This window comes from Podarcis melisellensis (genome assembly GCF_964234715.1).
Source record: "Podarcis melisellensis genome assembly, chromosome: 16".
In the NCBI taxonomy this organism is placed as follows: Eukaryota; Metazoa; Chordata; class Lepidosauria; order Squamata; family Lacertidae; genus Podarcis; species Podarcis melisellensis.
The window spans coordinates 21,762,965-21,783,032 of NC_138533.1; the positions used below are offsets into that span (position 1 = coordinate 21,762,965).

At 45.0% G+C, this 20,068-nt stretch overlaps 1 protein-coding gene and 1 long non-coding RNA gene across 6 annotated transcripts in view; both read right to left on the reverse strand.

Annotated features, from left to right (window-relative positions):
• Positions 1-2,548: 2,548 nt before the first annotated feature.
• The window catches only part of TAOK3 (TAO kinase 3), a 119,375-nt gene continuing 101,855 nt past the window's right edge, over positions 2,549-20,068 (reverse strand). For all 5 annotated transcript variants that reach the window (XM_081892290.1, XM_081892288.1, XM_081892289.1 and 2 more), the window contains 5 exons: positions 15,987-16,190; positions 9,381-9,620; positions 8,309-8,521; positions 6,328-6,510; positions 2,549-4,243 (listed from right to left, as the gene is read on the reverse strand). In XM_081892290.1, the coding sequence (XP_081748416.1) occupies positions 4,082-4,243; positions 6,328-6,510; positions 8,309-8,521; positions 9,381-9,620; positions 15,987-16,190 (1,002 nt within the window). In that variant the 3' untranslated portion in view covers positions 2,549-4,081. The remainder of the gene's footprint in view (positions 4,244-6,327; positions 6,511-8,308; positions 8,522-9,380; positions 9,621-15,986; positions 16,191-20,068) is intronic.
• LOC309359169 lies at positions 13,659-14,161 on the reverse strand. The gene is made up of 2 exons (XR_014163758.1): positions 13,845-14,161; positions 13,659-13,695 (listed from the first exon to the last, which is right to left on the reverse strand). It is a non-coding gene; the product is annotated as an uncharacterized lncRNA (long non-coding RNA).

Here is a 20,068-nt window from a genome sequence, read left to right on the forward strand (position 1 = left end):
TCTGAGCACAATTCAAAGTTTTGGTGCTAAACAACCGTGGCTCAGTATACCTGAAGGAGTGTCTCCACCTCCATCGTCAGCCTGGACACTGAGGTCCAGCTCCGAGGGTCTTCTGGCAGTTCCCTCACTGCGAGAAGTGAGGTTACAGGGAACCAGGCAGAGGGCCTTCTTTGTAGTGGCGCCCGCCCTGTGAAACGCCCTCCCATCAGATGTCAAGGAAATAAACAACTATCTGACGTTTAGAAGACACCTGAATGCAACCCTGATTAGGGACGTTTTTAATATTTGATGTTTTAGCATGCTTTTAATATTCTGTTAGGAGCTGCCCAGAGTGGCTGGGGAGATCTGGCCAGACTGGTCAAACTAATACATTATTATTATTATTATTATTATTATTATTATTATTATTATTATTAGGTTGCAGGAGCAACATGGGGCAGCTCAGAGCACACAGTATGGGCAACTTTGGTCAGAAGAGGGTTGTAGAACCTCAGACCTGGAAGTTATACCTGACCCCCAGAACACCCCCCAAGCCACACACATCATTGGTCGTGCTCTTACCCTCATTGTTTCTGCCTAGCTCAAATGTGTCTTGCTTGCCTAGATGGGGAATAGAGAAGGGTGTTTGGGTGCTAGCCTACTGTATAAAAGTAAGATTTACTTAATTGCTCCATCCATTTTGCCTTCGGACCTGCCTGCCCTAGGCATGCGGCCCCTGGGAAGTTGCTGGAAAAGGAATGTGGACCTCATGCTGCGAAAAGATTATCTACCTCTGGGACTGGGCAGGAAGGGGCAATATGAGCAGTCCCATGCACCAGCCTCCACTGATCTCTGGACTGTACCTGGTTCTTGGCAGGACTAGCGGCTCCTGGTGGCGATGGGGTGGCTCTCCCCCCCCAAAGGAGGGTTTCTCTGCTAAGAAGTTCCCCAAATATTGCTCAGAGGCCAAGATGCAGAGAAAAGGAGAATCGTGGCAGAACTGAAACCTTCAAAGTTGCTCCCGAGATCCCTTTGGGTGGATGGGTAGAAACAGAAATGAACGAGCAAAGAGATAAGGCAGTCAACAAAAGCAAAAAGAAAAAGAAAAAAGAAAGGATTAAAAATATCCTAAGAATGTTGATGGGTCCAAGACAGACCTGCCCCCCTCCTCAGCAAATTCCCTTTGGAGCCCTTAAGAGTACAGGCAGGTGTAGTAAGAAGTCCCAGCTGGTTCCTTGACTGTGGTGTGAGTCCAGCTCCAGGCCAGCGTAGGAATTTCATAAAATCTTGAGTTAGAAGGTACCCCAAGAGTCATCTAGTCCAGCCCCCTGCAATGAAGGAATCACAGCTTAAGCATCCATGACAGGTGGCCATCCAACCTGTTTAAAAGCCTTCTGTGACCCAGGTGGTGCGCTCCACTGTCAAACAGCTCTCACCATCAGAGTGTTGTTCCTAACGTTTAGTCGGAATCTTCCTTCTTGTCCTTTGAATCCATTGGTTTGGGTCATCTGTTCTGGAGCAGCAGAAAACAAGCTTGCTCCATCTTCCAGGTATTTGTAGATGCCTCTCATATCACCTCTCAATTCTTCTCTTTTCCAAGCTAAACATACCCCAGCTCCTTCAACCGTTTGTCATTAGGCTTGGTTTCCAGACCCTCGATCATCTTGGTTGCCCTCCTCTGCACAGGTTCCAGCTTGCGAATATCCTTCTTAAACAGTGGTGCCCAGAATTGGACACAGGACTCCAAGTGGGGTCTGACCAAGGCAGAATAGAGTGGTACTATTCTGGATGCTGGATGTCTTGTTAATGCAGCCTAGAATTGCATTAGCTTTTTCCTTTCTTTCTGCTGCATCACACTGTTGACTCATGTTAAGGTCGTGGTCCACCAAACCCCATGATCCTTTTTGCAATGATTGCTGTACAGTACATAGCAAGGAACTGATTCCTAATTCAGCCATCAGCCTGGGCCATCCTCCCATTCTTCAGGCGAGGAGCTTGTTTTTTCATTTTCTTTCATCGCATACATGTTCACCCATCTATCAAATCACCCTTTGCCAAAATAATCCGCAATAGAAATACTTTCTGAAATCAAATCCATGTGGGGTTTGGGATAGGTGTTCTCCAGGAACCATCCAATGAGTGCTGTCCACAACCGGTTTCGGCTGCGGACTGGAAGGATGGCTCTCTGCCCTCAAGCCTGGGAAAGGCTGTATTGGAACAAGGTATGCTACATTTATCTTCGCCTTAAAAGTTTCAGATGTGTTTCTGAGCACCAGTAAAAGCATCTGTGCAATATACAATAGAAGCCCCTTTACACAATATTTCTCTCCTGCTCTTGCCTCCTCCCGCAACATCTGAGTTGTCTTTGAGTTGTCAGGAGGCATCCAGCCCCAAAGCCGAGGATCTGATTGGCCGGCGTTTGCTGCTAAAAGGCTCTCCTGTTGCTGGATGTAAAACAAGAGCTGGAAAGCCACACTCGAGTCTCTTCCATGGCTGACCAGAGATGGGGTGGGTAGGGGGTAGCGCAGGGCAAAGAGCTGCTTCCCCTGCTACAATGAGACAGCAAAGCTTCGTGAGCAACACTTTTATTTACAAATATAATTAAAAGCTCTGACAGTTATATCATGCTCTTCCCTTTGAGAACCTGAAAAAGGTTTTCTCTTTTTTTTTTTGCTTTTTTCCGTTTAGTATTTTTTTTTAAAGTGCATGCAAAAGAAGTAAAGCCTTTTTTTTAACCTTTTTTATTGTAAGAAAATACACAGTTTGAAAGTGTGAATAATGCAATATTTATGACCAAGATTATCGGGGGACAGGGAGAGGGGAGGGAGGGGGGGGAACCAAAGGTGGGAGTTGTGGGTGGGTCGCAGGGAGGGGTGTGGAGGAGGAGGAGGAAAGATTTAAGGTGATGTGAGAATGAGAGACAGTGTTAAACTCCAAAGATTGACTTGGAAAAGAGGAAGGGTGGAGGGTTTTTGGAGGGGTGGGTGGGGGTGTCGGCGTGGCCTGGAGTGTGGGTGGGTTGGTGGGGGGGTCGGAGGGGGGGGAACAAGTCATCAGGTAGTAAAAAAACTTCTGATCAGAGAAACAGTTAAAATACAATATGAAAATAAGTAAATTTCTCCTTAAATTTCCTTCTATACACAAAATACACAATTTGACAAGGCCCAATTTGTGCTCCTGGGATTCTCTGGGCTCCTTAAGTTTTTTTTTTTTTAAGTGTATTCACATCCTCTGCTACAGCAGAAAATGATTATGATACAATCAAGAATGTGCCAAAGACCAACGGCCAAAAAAACCCACCTGGCCTGGCCTGACCCTTTTTTCAAAAAAATCACGCTCTCCCTCTTTCCCCAACCCCCCTCCCCTTTCCCCCCCGCCCCCAAAGTAATAATATGTCCACCACTGATATGTACAGCACAATTTCAGAATTCATATTTTCTGTAAAATGTATCAAATTTCTCAATCTCTTAATAAAATTTTTTTATTATTATTTTTTTTTCATTTAGTTATTCCTGATGAATAAATACCAAAAAAAAGAAATAATAATAATAATTAATAATAAAATTAAAAACTCAAAACGTTATGCAGCAGCTGATTAAGGTAAGGCTGCGATACCCATCTCTCTCCCCCTGGGAATTTGACTCCTTTTAATTTTCCTTCCTTGGTTTTTTTGTTTGTTTGTTTTTTTGCTTGAATTTTCATTGGTAAGGTGGCAAAAAAATATGAGTGATTGCTGAAAAGCAAACATACATCCACTTTTTTGTTTTGATTCGTTAGACTTGTCTCCAAAGTTTTCATTGAAACGTTGTTGTTTTTTAATAATAATAATAAAAAAATCATTGCACAGAGACATCAATACTGTGAGACACTATGAGTTTCAAGAGAGACTGCGGAGCAATGGTCCTGCTCTGGAACGTGACACTTGGCGGGAAGGGGGGGCCCCTGATGGAGTAAGAATATACAGGCACTAAGTCCGACATGATGTCAGTAAGAGAGACAGAAAGAGAGAGAGCACACCCGTTAACATGGGGGGGGAATGTTGGGATTTGAGATATTTTTTGTTTGCATTTTTGTTTTTTTTAATGGCAAAAGAAATTTAATCTCATCTGTAGTCCTCCTTAGGAAATTCTAACGTGACCAAATTTCCAAAGCCCATCCGTAGGCTCTCCATGTCAAAAGTTTCAATCTCTCGCTCTTGCCTTTCCAACAGAAACTTTATCCTCTCGCTGCGTTCCTTCTGCAGGGCCGCCAGCTCCTCTTCAATCTGAAACAGCATAAAAGGGTTTTTTTTTAAAAAAGCAAGCTCCTCAGAATCCCAAACGTTTGAGGAACAGATCTAGACAAGAGGATTTCCTACCCCTCCATTTCTCCCGGAATGATACTGGGAAGTGGATGTGTGTGTGTGTGTGCTTACTGGGTGTGCTTGCAGCAGAAACAAGTCAGTCGAAAAGGGATGCTGAGTCCTTTCCTTAGTGATTTCTCCTTTCCCAATTCCTCCTGTGGTAGTTTTTTTTTTTACAAACCCCTCCCGCCTCCCCGGGACTCTGAAACTGCAATATAGCTGTGGGAGGGGAGAACCATTTGTGGAGGGGATCAAAGAATCACAGAGTTGGAAGGGACCCTGAGAATCAACTGGTCCAACCTTCTGCAATGCAGGAATGAATATGCAGCTGTCCCCCATGAAGATCGAACCTGCGACCTTGGCATTATCAGCACCACGCTCAAACCAACTGAGCTATATTTGTTCTTAATGCAGGAATCTTTTGCCCAACACGGGGCTCAGACCCACAACCCTGAGATTAAGAGTCTCAAGCTCTACCGACTGAGCTACCCAGTTAATATGTGTCTTTGTGTTTGCTTTCAGTAACTCTCCCATCCAATAACACTTCTAGGCTCGAGAGTTTGGTACTGCTTCACCAGTGCATTCCCTGCAGGGTCCCTGCTGGCAAAGGAGACGACTGTAGCCTAGACAGCTGAACCCTCCCACTCACCAGCCGATGAGCGGAGAGGGTTCAATCCTGCTGCATGCAGCTTTGCCCCACCCCGCAGATCGGCTTCACAGTAGGTGGGTGGGACTGCCAGTTACTTGGTGTCATGATGTCAGCTGGCTGACTGGTGGGTGACCCCTCCCACCAGTCAAACTGGCTTGTGCAGGTGATGAAAGATCTGGCCTGCCGGGCAAAAAAGCCACTGCATTTGGGGAAACCTCTGGTGGCAGTCTTAACACAGTGGAGCAGGTGGACCTTCCATTAGAACACACCTCCGGCAACGACACAGGCCAATGCGTCTAGCAGTCAGGAAATCTGATTCCCTGGTGCACTCCAGCAAATGACAAATAAGCACCAGCAGTGCTATTCCTTTTCTGTCGCTGGTATTCAGTTAACCTCATGGGGCGTCTGATCAGGAATCTATCCGTCTATTCCTACTAGAGTTGGTTCAGACATTAACTATTTACTCACAGCATTCATAAATGATTTAAAGGGTGGATCCATTCCTAAACCCAAAGATGCCAACTACCTAAACGGTTTGGAATATTCCTCCCGCCCACAACACGACAAAAGCAACGAGATGGGAAATTCCTTCCTCGTCTCAATTATTAAAATGCCCATTATGCAGTGCTTATTATTACCACTGGTCTGGAGGCCAGAGAGAAAACAATTTACAGTTTCTGATTTATCTGACTGGGCAGAAGACAGCCTGGCAAAGCAATGCTGTTGTGAAGATGCCTGCCGAGGGGCCTGTCTGCCTGTCCCTCTGTATTCAGTCTGCTAGTATGCAGATACTATGAGAACACGGGCAGTCTGGAGGGTGGCAACACAAGAAGGGGCCTTTTCCGTGGTGGCTCCCTGCTTGTGGAATGCTCTCCCCAGGGATGCTTGCCTGGTGCCACTGCTACATATCTTTAGGTGCCGGGCTAACATGTTCCTTTTTAATCAGGTCTTCAGCTGTTAAACACTGATGGCTTTTGGGCAAGGGTGGGATGCTTTAATGCAGTTTTTTTTTAAAAATAATAATAATAATAAAATAGAAAGGAATGTTAGACTTTTTTTAATGCTGGTTTTAATCTATGTATGTGTACATTTTAAGTCGCTTTGAGTTGCCGTGGCAAAAAAAAAAGGTGACTAATAAATTTTAAAAATACCACCGGGAGTAATTGCTAAGGCTCCCGTATTCTCTTCACAAGGAACTGATCCTGCTAGGATCCTGGTACTTAGGGAAATGTAATGCATTGCCGCTACCAGGTTAACTGCAGAGCGCGGGATGCACCTGGACAGTATGTGCAACTCCCCATCCCCACCAGTTCTTCCTTTCCTGGCTTTTTTGGCAACGGCCCAACCCCTGCCATACCTTTTGCTCAAGATGTGCCCTGCGTAACGACACCCTCTGCTCCAGCTTCTGGAGTTCCCGCTCATGCTGTGCTTCCGTCTGCATCTTGATTTTGCTCTGATAGGCATTCAGCAGCTCCATCTCTTGCTGAAGCTGCAACCGCAGGGCCTGGCATTCCGCTTCCTGAGCCTCATCTAGCCGCAGCTGGGGGTGTAAAAAAAACCAACAAAATCATTTACAAAGTTAAAGGCTCTTGCTGGTCAAATCTGCTCTAGGGTTGGGCACAACAGCAAACACACAACAGCAACAACAGCAACAACAGTTGTTTAGGCAGGTCGTGAAGACGCATGCCCCAAAGGGGGTGCAAATGCAAAAAAGTTCTGATTGAAATGGCCAGCATAGAACATACAGTACATACTGTGTACTGTAATCTGGGGAAGTGAAGTTAAAGTTGGGCCCACTGCCTCGAGACTCCAAAGCTCCCTTCCTGCCATTGGCCCACAAACCCCTTCTGCCCCTCTGAGTGAGGTCTGTACCCAGCATGTCTCTCCCTTGCCATCACCTTTCACCCTCTTTCCCACTAAGTCCCTTTCTCTTCCACTGTATATAGACCACAGATGGGGAGCCTGTAGCCCTCCATAAGCTGCTCAGCACTCCTGTTTCTTTCATACACACACACTCTTTGCTTTTCATTCCTTTCACCTTGCATGGAGTTTCAAACATGCCCATTACACCTGGGCTTTCACCGCTCCCAATCTCCTTTCCCTGCCTTTCTGCCAGGCTTCTGCTGCCTTCTCACAGCTCTCCTTTGGCCATCCTGCCCACACAGCTTCTCCTGCATCTAGAGCCACTGCAAAGTGCATCACACACCTTATCTCCCATACTGCAGATGGGGAAGGGATGAGGCTGAGAGAGTATGACTTGCCTGAAGTCACCAGGTGAGGTCACAGCAAGAGCTAAGATTCACACTGGGAACCTCCTGGTTGGCAGCTCAGTATCTCAGCCACTATGCTACTACACCAGCTCACAGCCTGTCATCAACATTTCTTGGCACCTGCTTTATTCTCCCAGAACTTAAAAGTGTTTCTGAACACTCCAAGGTATGCCATGAGCTCAGTCAAAAGGTGTTTTCCTTATCACCCCCACCACCAAATCCATTCACGCTTGTTTCAGAGAATTACAGAATTGGGAAGACCTCAGGGGTCATCTAATCCAACCCCCTGCGATGCAGAAATCTTTCACCCAATGTGGGACTCAAACCCACAACCCTGAGGTTAAGAGTCCCATGCTCTACCCACTGAGCTATCCCTCAGGGCTTGGTTATCCTGAAGGTATCTGGCTATTACAGCTGTGTGCAACTGGGGCTTTAAACTTCTCACGTGCACATACCAATGTATGCAATCTGAAAAGATTATTTGATCATCGGTGTGTAAACCTGCTACAAACAGGCTTGACGAGGATTGCACATGCTGTTTAGTTGTTGTTCTTTTTGTTTTAAATTAATTTGAAAATAAAACCAGGAAAAGGAAAGGGGAAAAGAGGGGAAAGAGAAAGGAGGGGAAATGAAATAAAACTAAGGAAAAGGAAAGAATAATAATATGCAACTATTACTAAAAACAACAGCAAACCGCCATCAGTTCTCACCACAGGTAAGGTGACCACCAGTGCTTGTTAATATTTTGAAGAGCAAAAAAGAGGACGCTATGATGATTCTCATTTTAAATACCCCTACTATATGTAGGCTATAGAAGCTGTGATATATTGCTGAGGGGGGCAGGAGAAGAGGAAAGCAAGCCTTCAGCATCCAGTTATGACTATGTCTCATCCAGAAAGTATAGCCAGAGACATTTTGGCAAATTTTCAAAAAATCCACCCAGGATGTGTCCTGGAAAAAGAGGACACATGGCCGCCCTAGTTAATATGGAACCATTTGAGAGGTTTGTTTTTGTGTGTGTGTGTGTGTGTGTGTGTGTGTGTGTGTGGAGCCCAGAGCTGCCCTCACCGCTTGCGATGCCATCATCTCATTGATGCTCTGTTCGTACTGCTCAGCCAGGATGGCAAGCTTCCTTGTCTGCTCGTCCTTCAGGCCTTTCAGAATAGTTTTGTGCTCACTCTTTGGAGTCACTTCCAGCTGGTGGTTCTTGAGTGCTTTATACTGCTTGGTTTGCACTTTGCAAGTGTCCTGGAACTGCTTCTTGATCTGCATTTCCATGGCCTGCAATGGGAGGCAACAACTCTGGGTGAGGTTACACGTGGCTATTTAAACAGCGTCGTTATCTGCATATCCCTATACGTTATTTAAGAACGGTACGATATTCACGCAAAAGCTTTACATTAAAGAAAATGTAACATCCCTATAATGGGCAAATTGTGCGCGAGAGAACCATGCCTCTCTCGCAAGCTGCTTTCTCCACGAAACTATTGCCTGTCTCCAACCCATGTCTCATCATTTCAGCTATTTGCTATTTATTGTGTGAGATAATTATCTGCTTTTTCCCTTTCACGTGGAGAAGAGCAGTTACCAGATCCCATAGAAGGCAGTGGTGCCAACTTAATAAAATATCGGGGGGGCAGGTAAGCACATAATTGATCACATGATATGCCACATGCACACTATTTAAATGACAATGGCCATTAACTGGTGGGGGCTGGCCCCTTCAAATATTTGGGGGGGGTGTGTGTGCGAAGGGACCTCACTTCCTAGGAGTTGGCTCTTACGATGGAAGGTAACTGTAAGTGAACGACTCCTGAGCTACTGACACTAGTAAGACTTTCTCTGCTGAAGGAATATATGAACAGGCGCCAAAATGGTGGAATGAATGTGCTAACAGCACCAAACACCAGGGATGGGGGAACGTACGGCACTTCAGAGGTGGCTGGACTCCCATTTCCCCACCTGCATGGCCAATAGTCAGGGATTATAGGAACCACAGTCCAATGACATCTGGGAGACCAGATTCCCCATCCCTGCCACACACACATGGAATTAGAGGGGTGGCTCAGGTCAAGCAGCTGACTTTGCACCGCTTATCCCTATATCCCAGCTAGACCGCAGCCCTCGCCTAGTTACTAACCTTCAGGTTTTTGGGCTGCTGCCGCAGTTCCATGACATGCTTCCTGTGCAGCTCCCGCTCCCGCCGCTTGTTGTACTCCAGCTGGTTCTCAAGCTCCGTCTGGTGCTGCAGCCGGATCAAGTCCATACGTAGCTTCTGCAACGTGTGCAGCTGCCTGTATTCTAGCTCGCGCGTCGACTCGTCGTGCCGGATTAGCATGGCGTGCTCCATCTCTTTCTGCGTTCTCTTCTTGTTCAGTTCCTGCGTGGCATAAGGGGAAGGGGTCAGGTGCGATCCCAAGCGAGGCAGCAAACCCCAATTTCTCATGCGTAGTAAAAAAAATGGCAATGTTTTTGACCGACAGCCTACCCTAGTGTCCATGGCTCTCGGGAGACTTGCAAAATGTTTTGTTGGACTGAACTAAGGTCCACGTAGTCCTGCATTTTCGATATTAGTCAAACAGAAACTTTGGGGAACTCACAAGTAAGGTATGTGATTGCTGGATTTCCCTTCCTGTTTGCCCCCAGCAGCTTGCATTGAGAAGTTCCTTGTGCTAAGAGCCACTGACAGACCTGCTTCTCCATGAGAATACCTACTCCTTCTTGAAAGAGAACTAAGCCAGTGTGCGAACTTGCTGTGTTTATTCCACATTATGTGAAGAAATGTGCTCGTTGCCTCTGCTGCACCTACTTCCTACCTGCTTTGTTGGGGGCTTGCAAGAGAGTCCCAAAGCAAACCTGCTCCTTCTCTCCACGATGCCCGTGCATCTTTTCTGTTGTGGACTTCTGCAAACTGGCCAGTAGGTGGCAACCGGGAGTAACATGAGCTCTGTTTTAGAGCCAAGATACCTGTAACTTGTCACTTTGGACACTTTTCACTGAAGAAAATTCAGCCTGGATTCCTTTTTCCTTTTCAACTATACAACTGTGGTTGGTGTTGCATATGGAGAATAAGCATTTTAAGAGGGACTCCCATCAACGATGCTGTTTAATCAGAAAGGTGGAGAAACCATTTAAGGGACTTGCGAGCCACTATTAATGTTCCGCCTAGCCATCAATGGCATTTATTATTATTATTATTTTTACAAAAGTGTGCCATTCCACTTTGGGGGTCATTATAGAACCTTTGTTCCTGTGTGTGTTTTGATACATAAAAGAGCATTCTCCACCCTTGTATTCCTAACCTTTAGTCCACCAGTCATCACTCTCTAAGCCAGAACCCCGGGCCACACCCAGCCACATCTTTCGCCTGCTTCTCAGTTCCTTGGGAGATTCTGCCCTCTGAGTAACAGAGAAGAGCTGCTGACAAAAGTTTCAATGGACATGCACTCAACACAGCTGCATATCCACCACACACCCTTGTTTTCATGCCATCATTCCCCGCCCAAATCCATTATGCAAAGCAAGCCCCCTCCCTCCCCTTCCAATGATTCAAGTTCAAACAAAAATGCTGAGAGCGGGTGTTTGCATCCTACTTCTTTCGTTCATTTCCTTTGAATGAATCCTAATTGCTAGGTGTGCCATAGTGACGCAGCCAAATCTATTGCCCAGAATGGCCCCTCTTCGCCCAAAGGTTCTGACAACTGACAGCTCTAGTAGTTCTGCTCCTGGGATCGGTTTTACAATCCTATGAAGATATTCCTCATATAAAGGAGCACAAATCCAGCCGGCTGCTCCCAATCTTATAAGCAGGTAGTGCGAAAGCAAACTCCAAGCGGTTATTCTGCTGCTGAACCAAAGATGGAGAGACGGGGTGGGGAAATCATGATGTGGTCCCAGATCACTGCCACAGGATCCCATTCTGAATGTGCCAAGCAACAAGATACTGTAGTATTTAGCAAGCTTTGGTCCTTCAAATTCAGATCATAGAACTGTAGAGTGGCCTCAAGGAGTTATCTTGCCCAAATCTTTGCAATACAGGAATCACAGCTAAAGATTCCCTGACAGATGGCCATCCAACCTGTTCAAAAATTCCGATGAAGGAAAATCCACCACCTTCCGAGGTAGTTTGTTGCACTGCCAAACAAGCTCACATTGTTAGAAAGCTCTTCCTATGCAATATGCTAAGAGCTGAATGTGGGCTTTGTGTGTGATATCTTAAAAGGTAAAAACTGTGCAACCAGTAAAGCTGGAAAAAAGCTGGAAACTGGGGGGAAAACATGATTTTGCATGGTACAGTTTGCATTTTTCAATTCTGATTTTGCTAGTCATCATGTTGAGCAGCAAATCGCTTCCCTTCCCCCAGATATAGGCTTTCGGTCTCCTGAGGTGTCACCATGTGCTTCCAAGCATATTTCTGCAGAAATTTGCTGTTTCTTTCTAAGTGCAAGGTTAGACACTTACAGGAAGGTTAATTCTGCATCTACATTTTACTCTTATGTCTTTTCTTCTGTGGAACTGGTATTGCGGTGTACATACAACCTGACTCCTACCATTTCATCATTTGATAGTGAAACACGAGTAAGCTTGTTTCAAATTAGAACAGCTTCATGGTGTCAGAACATTTACAAGATGAAGCCAACAGCTTCCATTTCTCTAGAATTCAAAAAGACACTTTCATGCTTTGGGTTAATAAATTAGTGCATCTTGATTATTGCACAACACCACCTAAACTTCCAGAATTTTATAAGCCGGTACATGCTGGTAATATTGTGAAGTTGAGTTCTTCAGACATACAACACTAAACCAGCTAAACAGTTAAGAAGTGGAAAGTTAAGTTGTGATGCTAGGTGCAAATTCAGAATACACAAATAATACTCAAAAAGATGCATGCTTAAAATGATAATTCAGTACAGATTAGTGACCTTTTTTTTTTACCAGAGATTAAAGTGGTTTGCATGTTTTGATACAAATCTGGTAATGTTGTATTCTAGATTTAGTGTTAATAAGGGTGAAATATTTGCCCTTTATGCCCTTCTACATAGTCAGAGCAGGATCTTTCCATGCCTATACATTCTGTTTCTCTTCCCTAAGTGCTCAAAGCATTTTGACTATGTCATCCCAAATGACCCATGCAACAACCCTGTAAGGTAGGACAAAATATTTTCTTAATTATACTAAAAGACTTGAGAGGGACTGACATGCTAAAGTCCAACTAGCAAGTTCAAGGCTGACTAGGGTAGGGTTGCCATATTTCAAAAAGTGAATGTCCGGACACAAAAGTTACTGAGCTGTTTTTGGCCAAACTTGTTGAGCTTTCCCAGACATTTCAGCAATTTCTGCTCGGACACTGCTTAAGGGGGCAGAATACTGGCTATGTCTGGAAAATTTCGGGCATACGGCAACCTTAGACTAGGGTGGCCACTTACACACTGCCAGAAAACGATGAGTAAAAAGGATTTATGCTTGCATAAGATTTGCATAAATGGATAGCTGCAAATTTACAAACAATCACTATGGTTTGCATAGAAATAAATTACACCCTAACATTGTAGGGAAGAATGTGACTTGCGTGCCTGCCCAGTCTGCTCTCCAGTTCCTAACTGTGGATGGGCAACTTCAAGACCTCTCCTGCTCTCTCTCTTTATGGTTATTTATCTTTAAGCCAGACCTGGACTGGGCGGCCAATGTAATGTAGTCATTTAGAGTGTTGGAATAGAAACTGGGAGACCAGGGTTCAAATCTCCACTTGGCCATGAAGCTCACAGGGTGACCTTGGGCCAGTCCCTGCCTCTTAGCCTAACCTACCTCACAGGGTTGTTGTTGTTAATTCAACTTATATACCGCCCTTTAGCAAAAGATCTCAGGGTGGTGTACAACATTAGAAACGCATTACAAAACATCAATGATAAAAACATAGTAAAAACCATACCGACAGACAGCCCAATAGTAAAACAATCAAAATAATCGCAGTGGGGCTCAGATGGTGAGGGAGAGAACCACATAGGCCACTTCTTGGAGGCAAAGGTGGGATATAAATGCAGCAAACAAACAAATGGCTGTCTTCTGTAATGCAGGACACACAGCCACCCTAAGCTTGTCCTGAGAACTTGGGCCAGGGGATTCTACCACCTCCTGGCTCACCCTCTTGCCGCAAAAGCCCTTCACTAGGTATAGCACACATTTCTACTGAGAAGTAAGCCCAGCTGAATTCAATAAGGGCTTTCTCAAAGGTACATGTATATATTGGATTGGTTAGGCTTAGTCCACGCATGCAGCAGAATAAGGTGGCAGAAAGGATCACACAACTTCAAAATGCAGATCTAAGGGTGAATGTGTCACATATTGTTAATGCTTCCATGTGTTAAAATAAGAAAAGAAGCAAAACTTCCCTGCAAGTGATTTTCTTTTTTGGGGGGGCACAATAGCATACAGACTACAGAGTAACCTCTGATGTGCTAAGTTTCTGCTTATTTGCAGGATTAACACACACACACACCACAATGGCAGAACTGTTGAGATAGGATCTTCTATCTGTTCTGATATACTCTACCACCTCATTCTGTTGTATGTATAGGTCAGGCTTTAGCCCTCTCCTTAGGCAGACTCTGCAATGACAAACGGCCATCACGAGAGAGCTGGGGTAGGATGGATGAGTGAAGCAAACTGAGAGCACGTAGTACATCTCACACTTGCAAGCATATTGTCACTAACACCTGCGGTTGTGAGCTTCTGCCTCCCTGCAATGTGAAGAGAGCAAAAGAGGGAAACAATGAATGAATACAGAGGCTCTGTCACCAATTAATAACTTACCACAGTGTGCATGTAACCATTTATAGTGAAAAAGCTGTTTGTATGGACCTCCCAAATGGTAAAGAGTATTAACATATGGTATTGAGGACAAGGTGATTGCAAGCATAGAGGCAGAGTCCATGTGGACCAGAGAGTTTACTCAAGACCTGACACCCTCAGAAGTGGGGTGGAAGGAAGGATGGAAATGACAGTAACTTCTGCCATGAACTGAGATGCAAAGATGCAGCATTAAACTATCCATATTTGTATCATAGCAGAAGGACCTCCATTCTTACATAAAACACCTAAGTGTGTCTCTTGCCAGGAGCTGAGCGGGTTACAGATTAACTGGAATTGTTGTATGTTGGACAGGGATGCCAAACAGAGTCAGATCAGTGGTCCAGCTAGAGCAGTATTGTCTACTCTGACTGGCAGCGATTCTCTGTCTACTCTGACTGGTAGAGTTTCTGGAAGAGGTCCTTCCCAGCCCCATCTGGAGATGGTAAGGATTGAACTTGGGACCTTATGCAGGCAAAGCATGTGCTCTACTGCTAACCGAAAGTTTTCCTCTCTGCAACACAGACACACAGAGCTGTTCCTCTTCTGGAAGCCACTTGTGCCGATTTTGGTGTAGCCCCAGCTTTGCTCCTACAGGAGGCAATGAAGGCCACCAACTTGGATGACTTTAAAAGAGGACCGGGCAAATTCATGGAGAAGAAGGCTATCAGTGGCGACTAGCTATGATGGTTATGCTCTGCCTTCATGGCTGGAGGCAGCAATGCTTCTGAAAACCAAGTCTCAGGAGTGGAGAGTGCTCTTGTATTCTAGTTCTGCTTACTGGTTTCCCATCTGGTTGGCTACTGTAAGAACAAAATGCTGGTCCAATGGGCCACTGGCCCGATCCGACTGTCAATTCTGGTGCTGTACCCCTTGATCTTGAATTATGTTGCTCATTGGATATAATTGATATGGAAAAGTAAAATTAAATTAAACAATTTCGGACTCTGCATTCATCATCTGAGGTCCTTTTTTGTGCACATCCTCCACGTGAGGTCCAGAAGGTGGGAACACAAAAACAGCCCTTCTCTGTAGTGCCTGTTTGTGGAATGCTCTCCCCACAGAGGTTCGCCTGGTGCCTTCATTATATATCTTTAGGGATGCGGGTGGCACTGTGGTCTAAACCACTGAGCCTCCTGGACTTGCCAATCAGAAGGTTGGAGGTTCGAATCCCCACAACGGGGCGAGTGCCTGTTGCTCTGTCCCAGCTCCTGCCAACCTAGCAGTTCGAAAGCACACTAGTGCAAGTAGATAAATAGGTACTGCTGTGGCAGGAAGGTAAACGGCATTTCTCTTTCCGTCACAGTGTTCAGTTGCACCAGAAGTGGTTTAGTCATGCTGCCCACGTGACCCGGAAAGCTGTTTGTCGGCAAACACCAGCTCCCTTGGCCTGAAAAGTAAGATAAGCGTTGCACCCCATAGTCGCCTTTGACTAGATTTAACTGTCCATGGGTCCTTTACCTTTACCTTTATTTTTAGGTGCCAGGCGAAAATATTCCGCTTCAACCAGGCCTTTGGCCGATTAATATTCTACAGCCTTTTAAATGTGGGAAAGGGGGGGAGGTTATTGCTTTGCTGTTTTGTTTTACTTAAGTTTTTATCCTGTATTTTATTCTCTGACCTGCCCTGAGATCTTATGCTGAAGGGCGGTATATAAACGTAATAAACCATAATAAAACAATAACAAAATTCTGACCCAGATACTACATCCTCGTTACACGAGTGTGGGAAGACTCAGCTCTTGTCAGGACAATACAGGCAGCAGGCTTCCCAGGTTGGTTACATGAACAGCATGGCATATTGACCAGTTGTCTGCATTCACCTTATATTTTCCCTGGGTATATTGGGGCAGGGTGGGAAAGGGGGGTGGCGGAGAGGAGAGGCAAGCAAGAGGTGGTACCTCCCGAATGTTCTGCTGCTCCAACTCGTGCCTCCTGATCATGGTTTTTCGCTTGAAGAAACGGCAGTTTTTGTCATAGTAGAGTCTCTGCTGGCTGAGAAGATGAGCCTCCTCTTCAGCCTGTGTGTGCTGCAGGTTCTCTTTGTGTTTGGAAATCCTCTCCTGCTTCTCCTTCTTCGGTGTGCTGTGATCCTCGTTCATCTCCTGGACGTGCACAGAGGAAAGGCCAAGAAAGTCATTTGTTGGTTTCATGATGGGGAGGGGTAAAAAAACAAAAACAAAAAAAGTCGTGCCTCCGCACCCCCCTTACTACCATCTGTACGAGCTTAACAGCAAACAGAGGGTCCTCCTTTGAATCCCCTTCCAAAAGGGTTTTTAAGCCCATTACCCCTCAAGATGCCCCTGCTGGGAGCTAAGCAGTTTATACAAAACATACAGGAGCTCCAAAGACGAGGGGGGAGGGAGGGAGAGAATGACTAAAAGCTCACAAACCAGGCTGGAATCAAGAGTCCAGAATCTGAAATTAGTAATCTTTGACATGAAATGGGGCTCTCCTTTACTGAACTGCAATTCCCAGAGGGAAGCCATGACAGTTAAAGTGGTATAAAACTGATAGATGTTGGAAGCGAAGAGTGCAAAGTAAAGAAAAACAGGTCAGGCCTCCTCTGGCAAAAAAAAAAAAAAGCACTCGCTGAATGTTTGGTTCTAATTTGGTTCTAATCTTAGGCCACTTGGAAAGTTGTGGAGGGACACAAAAGGTATCACTTTGAAAATTGGGGTTTATGTGGGGTTATTATAACGCGGCAACTTTTCCATCTCAGAAAACAGTTGCACAAACTAGACTTCAACCAGGCTTGGGCGCCAGAGAAACAACAAGTGGCTTAATCGGCCGATATAATAGCCAAGGATTTCTGCACTGGAGCTCTACATGCCTATTCAAGAGACATAAGTGTGAAAGAGACATGTGCCGAAAGATGAACTCTGCATGTGGAAGCATGTGACTGGGAGGTGGTGCATGCAGGGATTGTAAGCCCTTTTTCCACCGCTGCCACATGCCCACAAGGTTGGGTGATTGGCTGCTGAAGTATGCCAAAGCTACTGCGTTTCTCTCCTTAACAACTCTATCCTTTTTTTAAAAAATCCCAAAAAGGACATGAGAAATGTCTACGTCTTGCCCCAGAAAATTCCTGCCCCATCTTCAATTTTTCCTTGGCTGGTACGCAGACACCACTGAGCTCGCAACTAAACCAAACTATGCCCCAACACCTTGTGGAATGAGGCACCTCAACCGGAAAAGGAGGAAATCTCATTGGTTTGGCAGAAGAAGCTGAGTGCTGTGCAGCTGTTTCCTTCACCTAAAGCTACAAAACCAGCATTTCATTCACGACTATGGCCAACGCTAATCTTGTAGCATTCAGGCTGCCTCTATCAGAAATAGGATGCACGGGACCCCCAGAAGAATTTGATGTAGTGCATTTGATAGACATTATTTTAGAAACCTTTAGGACATCCCCATAAGTTACTGCAACGTCCATGTTGCAGAAGAGCTCTTGAGCCTGAGAGGCAAAGTGATTTGCCAATAGCCACTCAGTGAATTAAGGGCAGAGGTGAACTTTGAACTTTGTCTCAAAAGGTTGAATTGGGAGTGGTGCAGGAGACATGGCAAATGTCACTTTGCTATGTATCACAACTTTCAAAGCCGTTTATTTCTGGGGCCCATGGGTCATTGCCACGGGTCTGGCTCATATGTGTGTATTTCACGTGTTATATCTCAGCTATAATCTATTTTAGGAGTTGTGAATACAGGACTCAGGCATGATAGCTGCTCCGCATTTAATAATATGGAGAACAGGAGCTGTTTCTCTCTCTGTGTGTGCTTAAGATCAGTATTAAGTGGGACGTGGAATTAAAAAGTCCATCACTGCTAAGGGTTCCCTGTGACTCTTAATGAAAACTTTCTCTCATGCCTTTTATTTCCTCAGCTACAGAACAGTAACAGCATCTGGAAGCTGGATGACTGAAGTAGTTTTGAGCCTGCACAATATATGCATTTTATGACAAGTGCCTAAAATAGACCCGTGCAGGGGAACCACAAAGGGGAAAAAAGCATTGCAGCTTAGGAAGTTAATGCAATTATCCTAAAAGCTCTTTAGCTGCAGGTATTTAGTGAAGCAGGGTTTTTTTTAAAAAAAGGAAGTTTAAAAGTTTCTAAATACAGTTTAACATATTCACAAGTGGCATTTTTAGGTGGGTACTAAAACTTAGGTGTGTGCAGAATAATAATAATAATAATAATAATAATAATAATAATAATAATAATAATAATAATAATAATTTTCTAGCCCACCCATCTGGCTAGGTTTCCCCAGCCACTTTGGGCAGCTCCCAGCAGAATATTAAACAGAATAAAACTTCAAACATTAAAAACTTCCCTAAACAGAAGCCCTTAACTACCCTCCTCAGGGAAAATGCGGACTTTATAGTTTGACTGTCAAGGACTCTGTGAAGCTTTGCTCTTCTATCTAGTACAACCCTCAGGTATCCCTTTCCACTGTGATAGACAAATTGCAGTAGGCTGACCTATCTGTGTTGTCCTTTGATAGACTTGAGGATTGCTTTGCAGGTGGCCAAACCCATATGAGGGATGGCACGTTTTCTATTTCCTACATATAATTTATAATATGCCTGTGTTCATAGTCCTAGCACATACTAACCAGAATAATTTAAACAACTGGAGGTTCAGTCCAATTGTACTATTTCCTTCATGTAAAGTGGTGTTGAGTGTATTGGGAGTTGAAGAACTTTCAACGCTGAACAAGGGACTTTTTTTTTTTTAAGGAACCAGATGAGAGATAAAATACCCAAAGGTGAGCTGTTTGGGACATTTCTCTCAAAGAGTAACATTTGCAAGGGATCCCACGGAAGACAGTATTTAAACCAGGAAATAAATTTCATCCTAACAGGAGCTCCATTTAGGTGTGCATCATGGTTACTCTTTAGACTGGATAGGAGCTCCTTCCATGGATGTAAATGAACACCAAAAGGTCATTTAAAGGGCAGCATTATGTGGACTTCGCTTTAACTGGGTACTCAAGTCAATCCGAATTATATCTAGCAATGCCTCAAGGATATGGGATAATTAAGACACCAGAGGAACTTCTGTACATTCATAAAGTCAAGCGTACCAGATGAGTATTTTGGACAGAGAGCATGCAGTGGCCTCAGGCCACCCACTACTAAGGTTGGCATTATGAGTGGAAGCCACACTGACACGTCACTGCAGGGTAGGGGGCCTCTTTTCCTAATCAAATCTTGTCCCGCTAAAGACAAGTTTTTCATGGAATGGTAAGCCCCAATCATTCCACAGTGGAAGGTGTAAGCAAACTGGGTTGTGAAGCTCAATAAGGTTCTTCTTTATTTTTTAACTTGCCTCCTCTTAAAGGTAAAGGTACCCCTGACCGTTAGGTCCAGTCGCGGATGACTCTGGGGTTGTGCCGCTTATCTTGCTTTATAGGCCGAGGAGCCGGCGTTTGTCCACAGACATGCTGGTCATGTGGCCAGCATGAGTAAGCCGCTTCTGGCGAACCAGAGCAGTGCACGGAAACACCGTTTACCTTCCCGCCAGAGCGGGACCTATTTATCTACTTGAACTCTGACGTGCTTTCAAACTGCTGGGTTGGCAGGAGCAGGGACCGAGCAATGTGAACTCACCCCATTGCAGGGATTCGAACCGCCGACCCTCTGATCAGCAAGCCCTAGGCTCTGTGGTTTAGACCACAGCGCCACCCGCCTTCTCTTACTTCCTGTTTTTTCCATCTTTGCCCGGCCTTCTTGCTGATGATGTAGAAGCACCCAGAGGCAGCCATATTAGATTTATCCACCACCGCAACCTCAAGACATTCCCCCCCCTTTTCTATTCCTACTTCTTCCTAGGCAACATAATCCCCGCCCCCCGCCGCGTAAATCAATATATTAGGCCTCCTGGTTGTAAGGATATGCTTGAAAGTTTATGGGCAACGCTCAGTGAAATCTTGGAATCCATGAAGGAAACAAGACTTCAGTGCCCTTTATAGCTCCTAGCA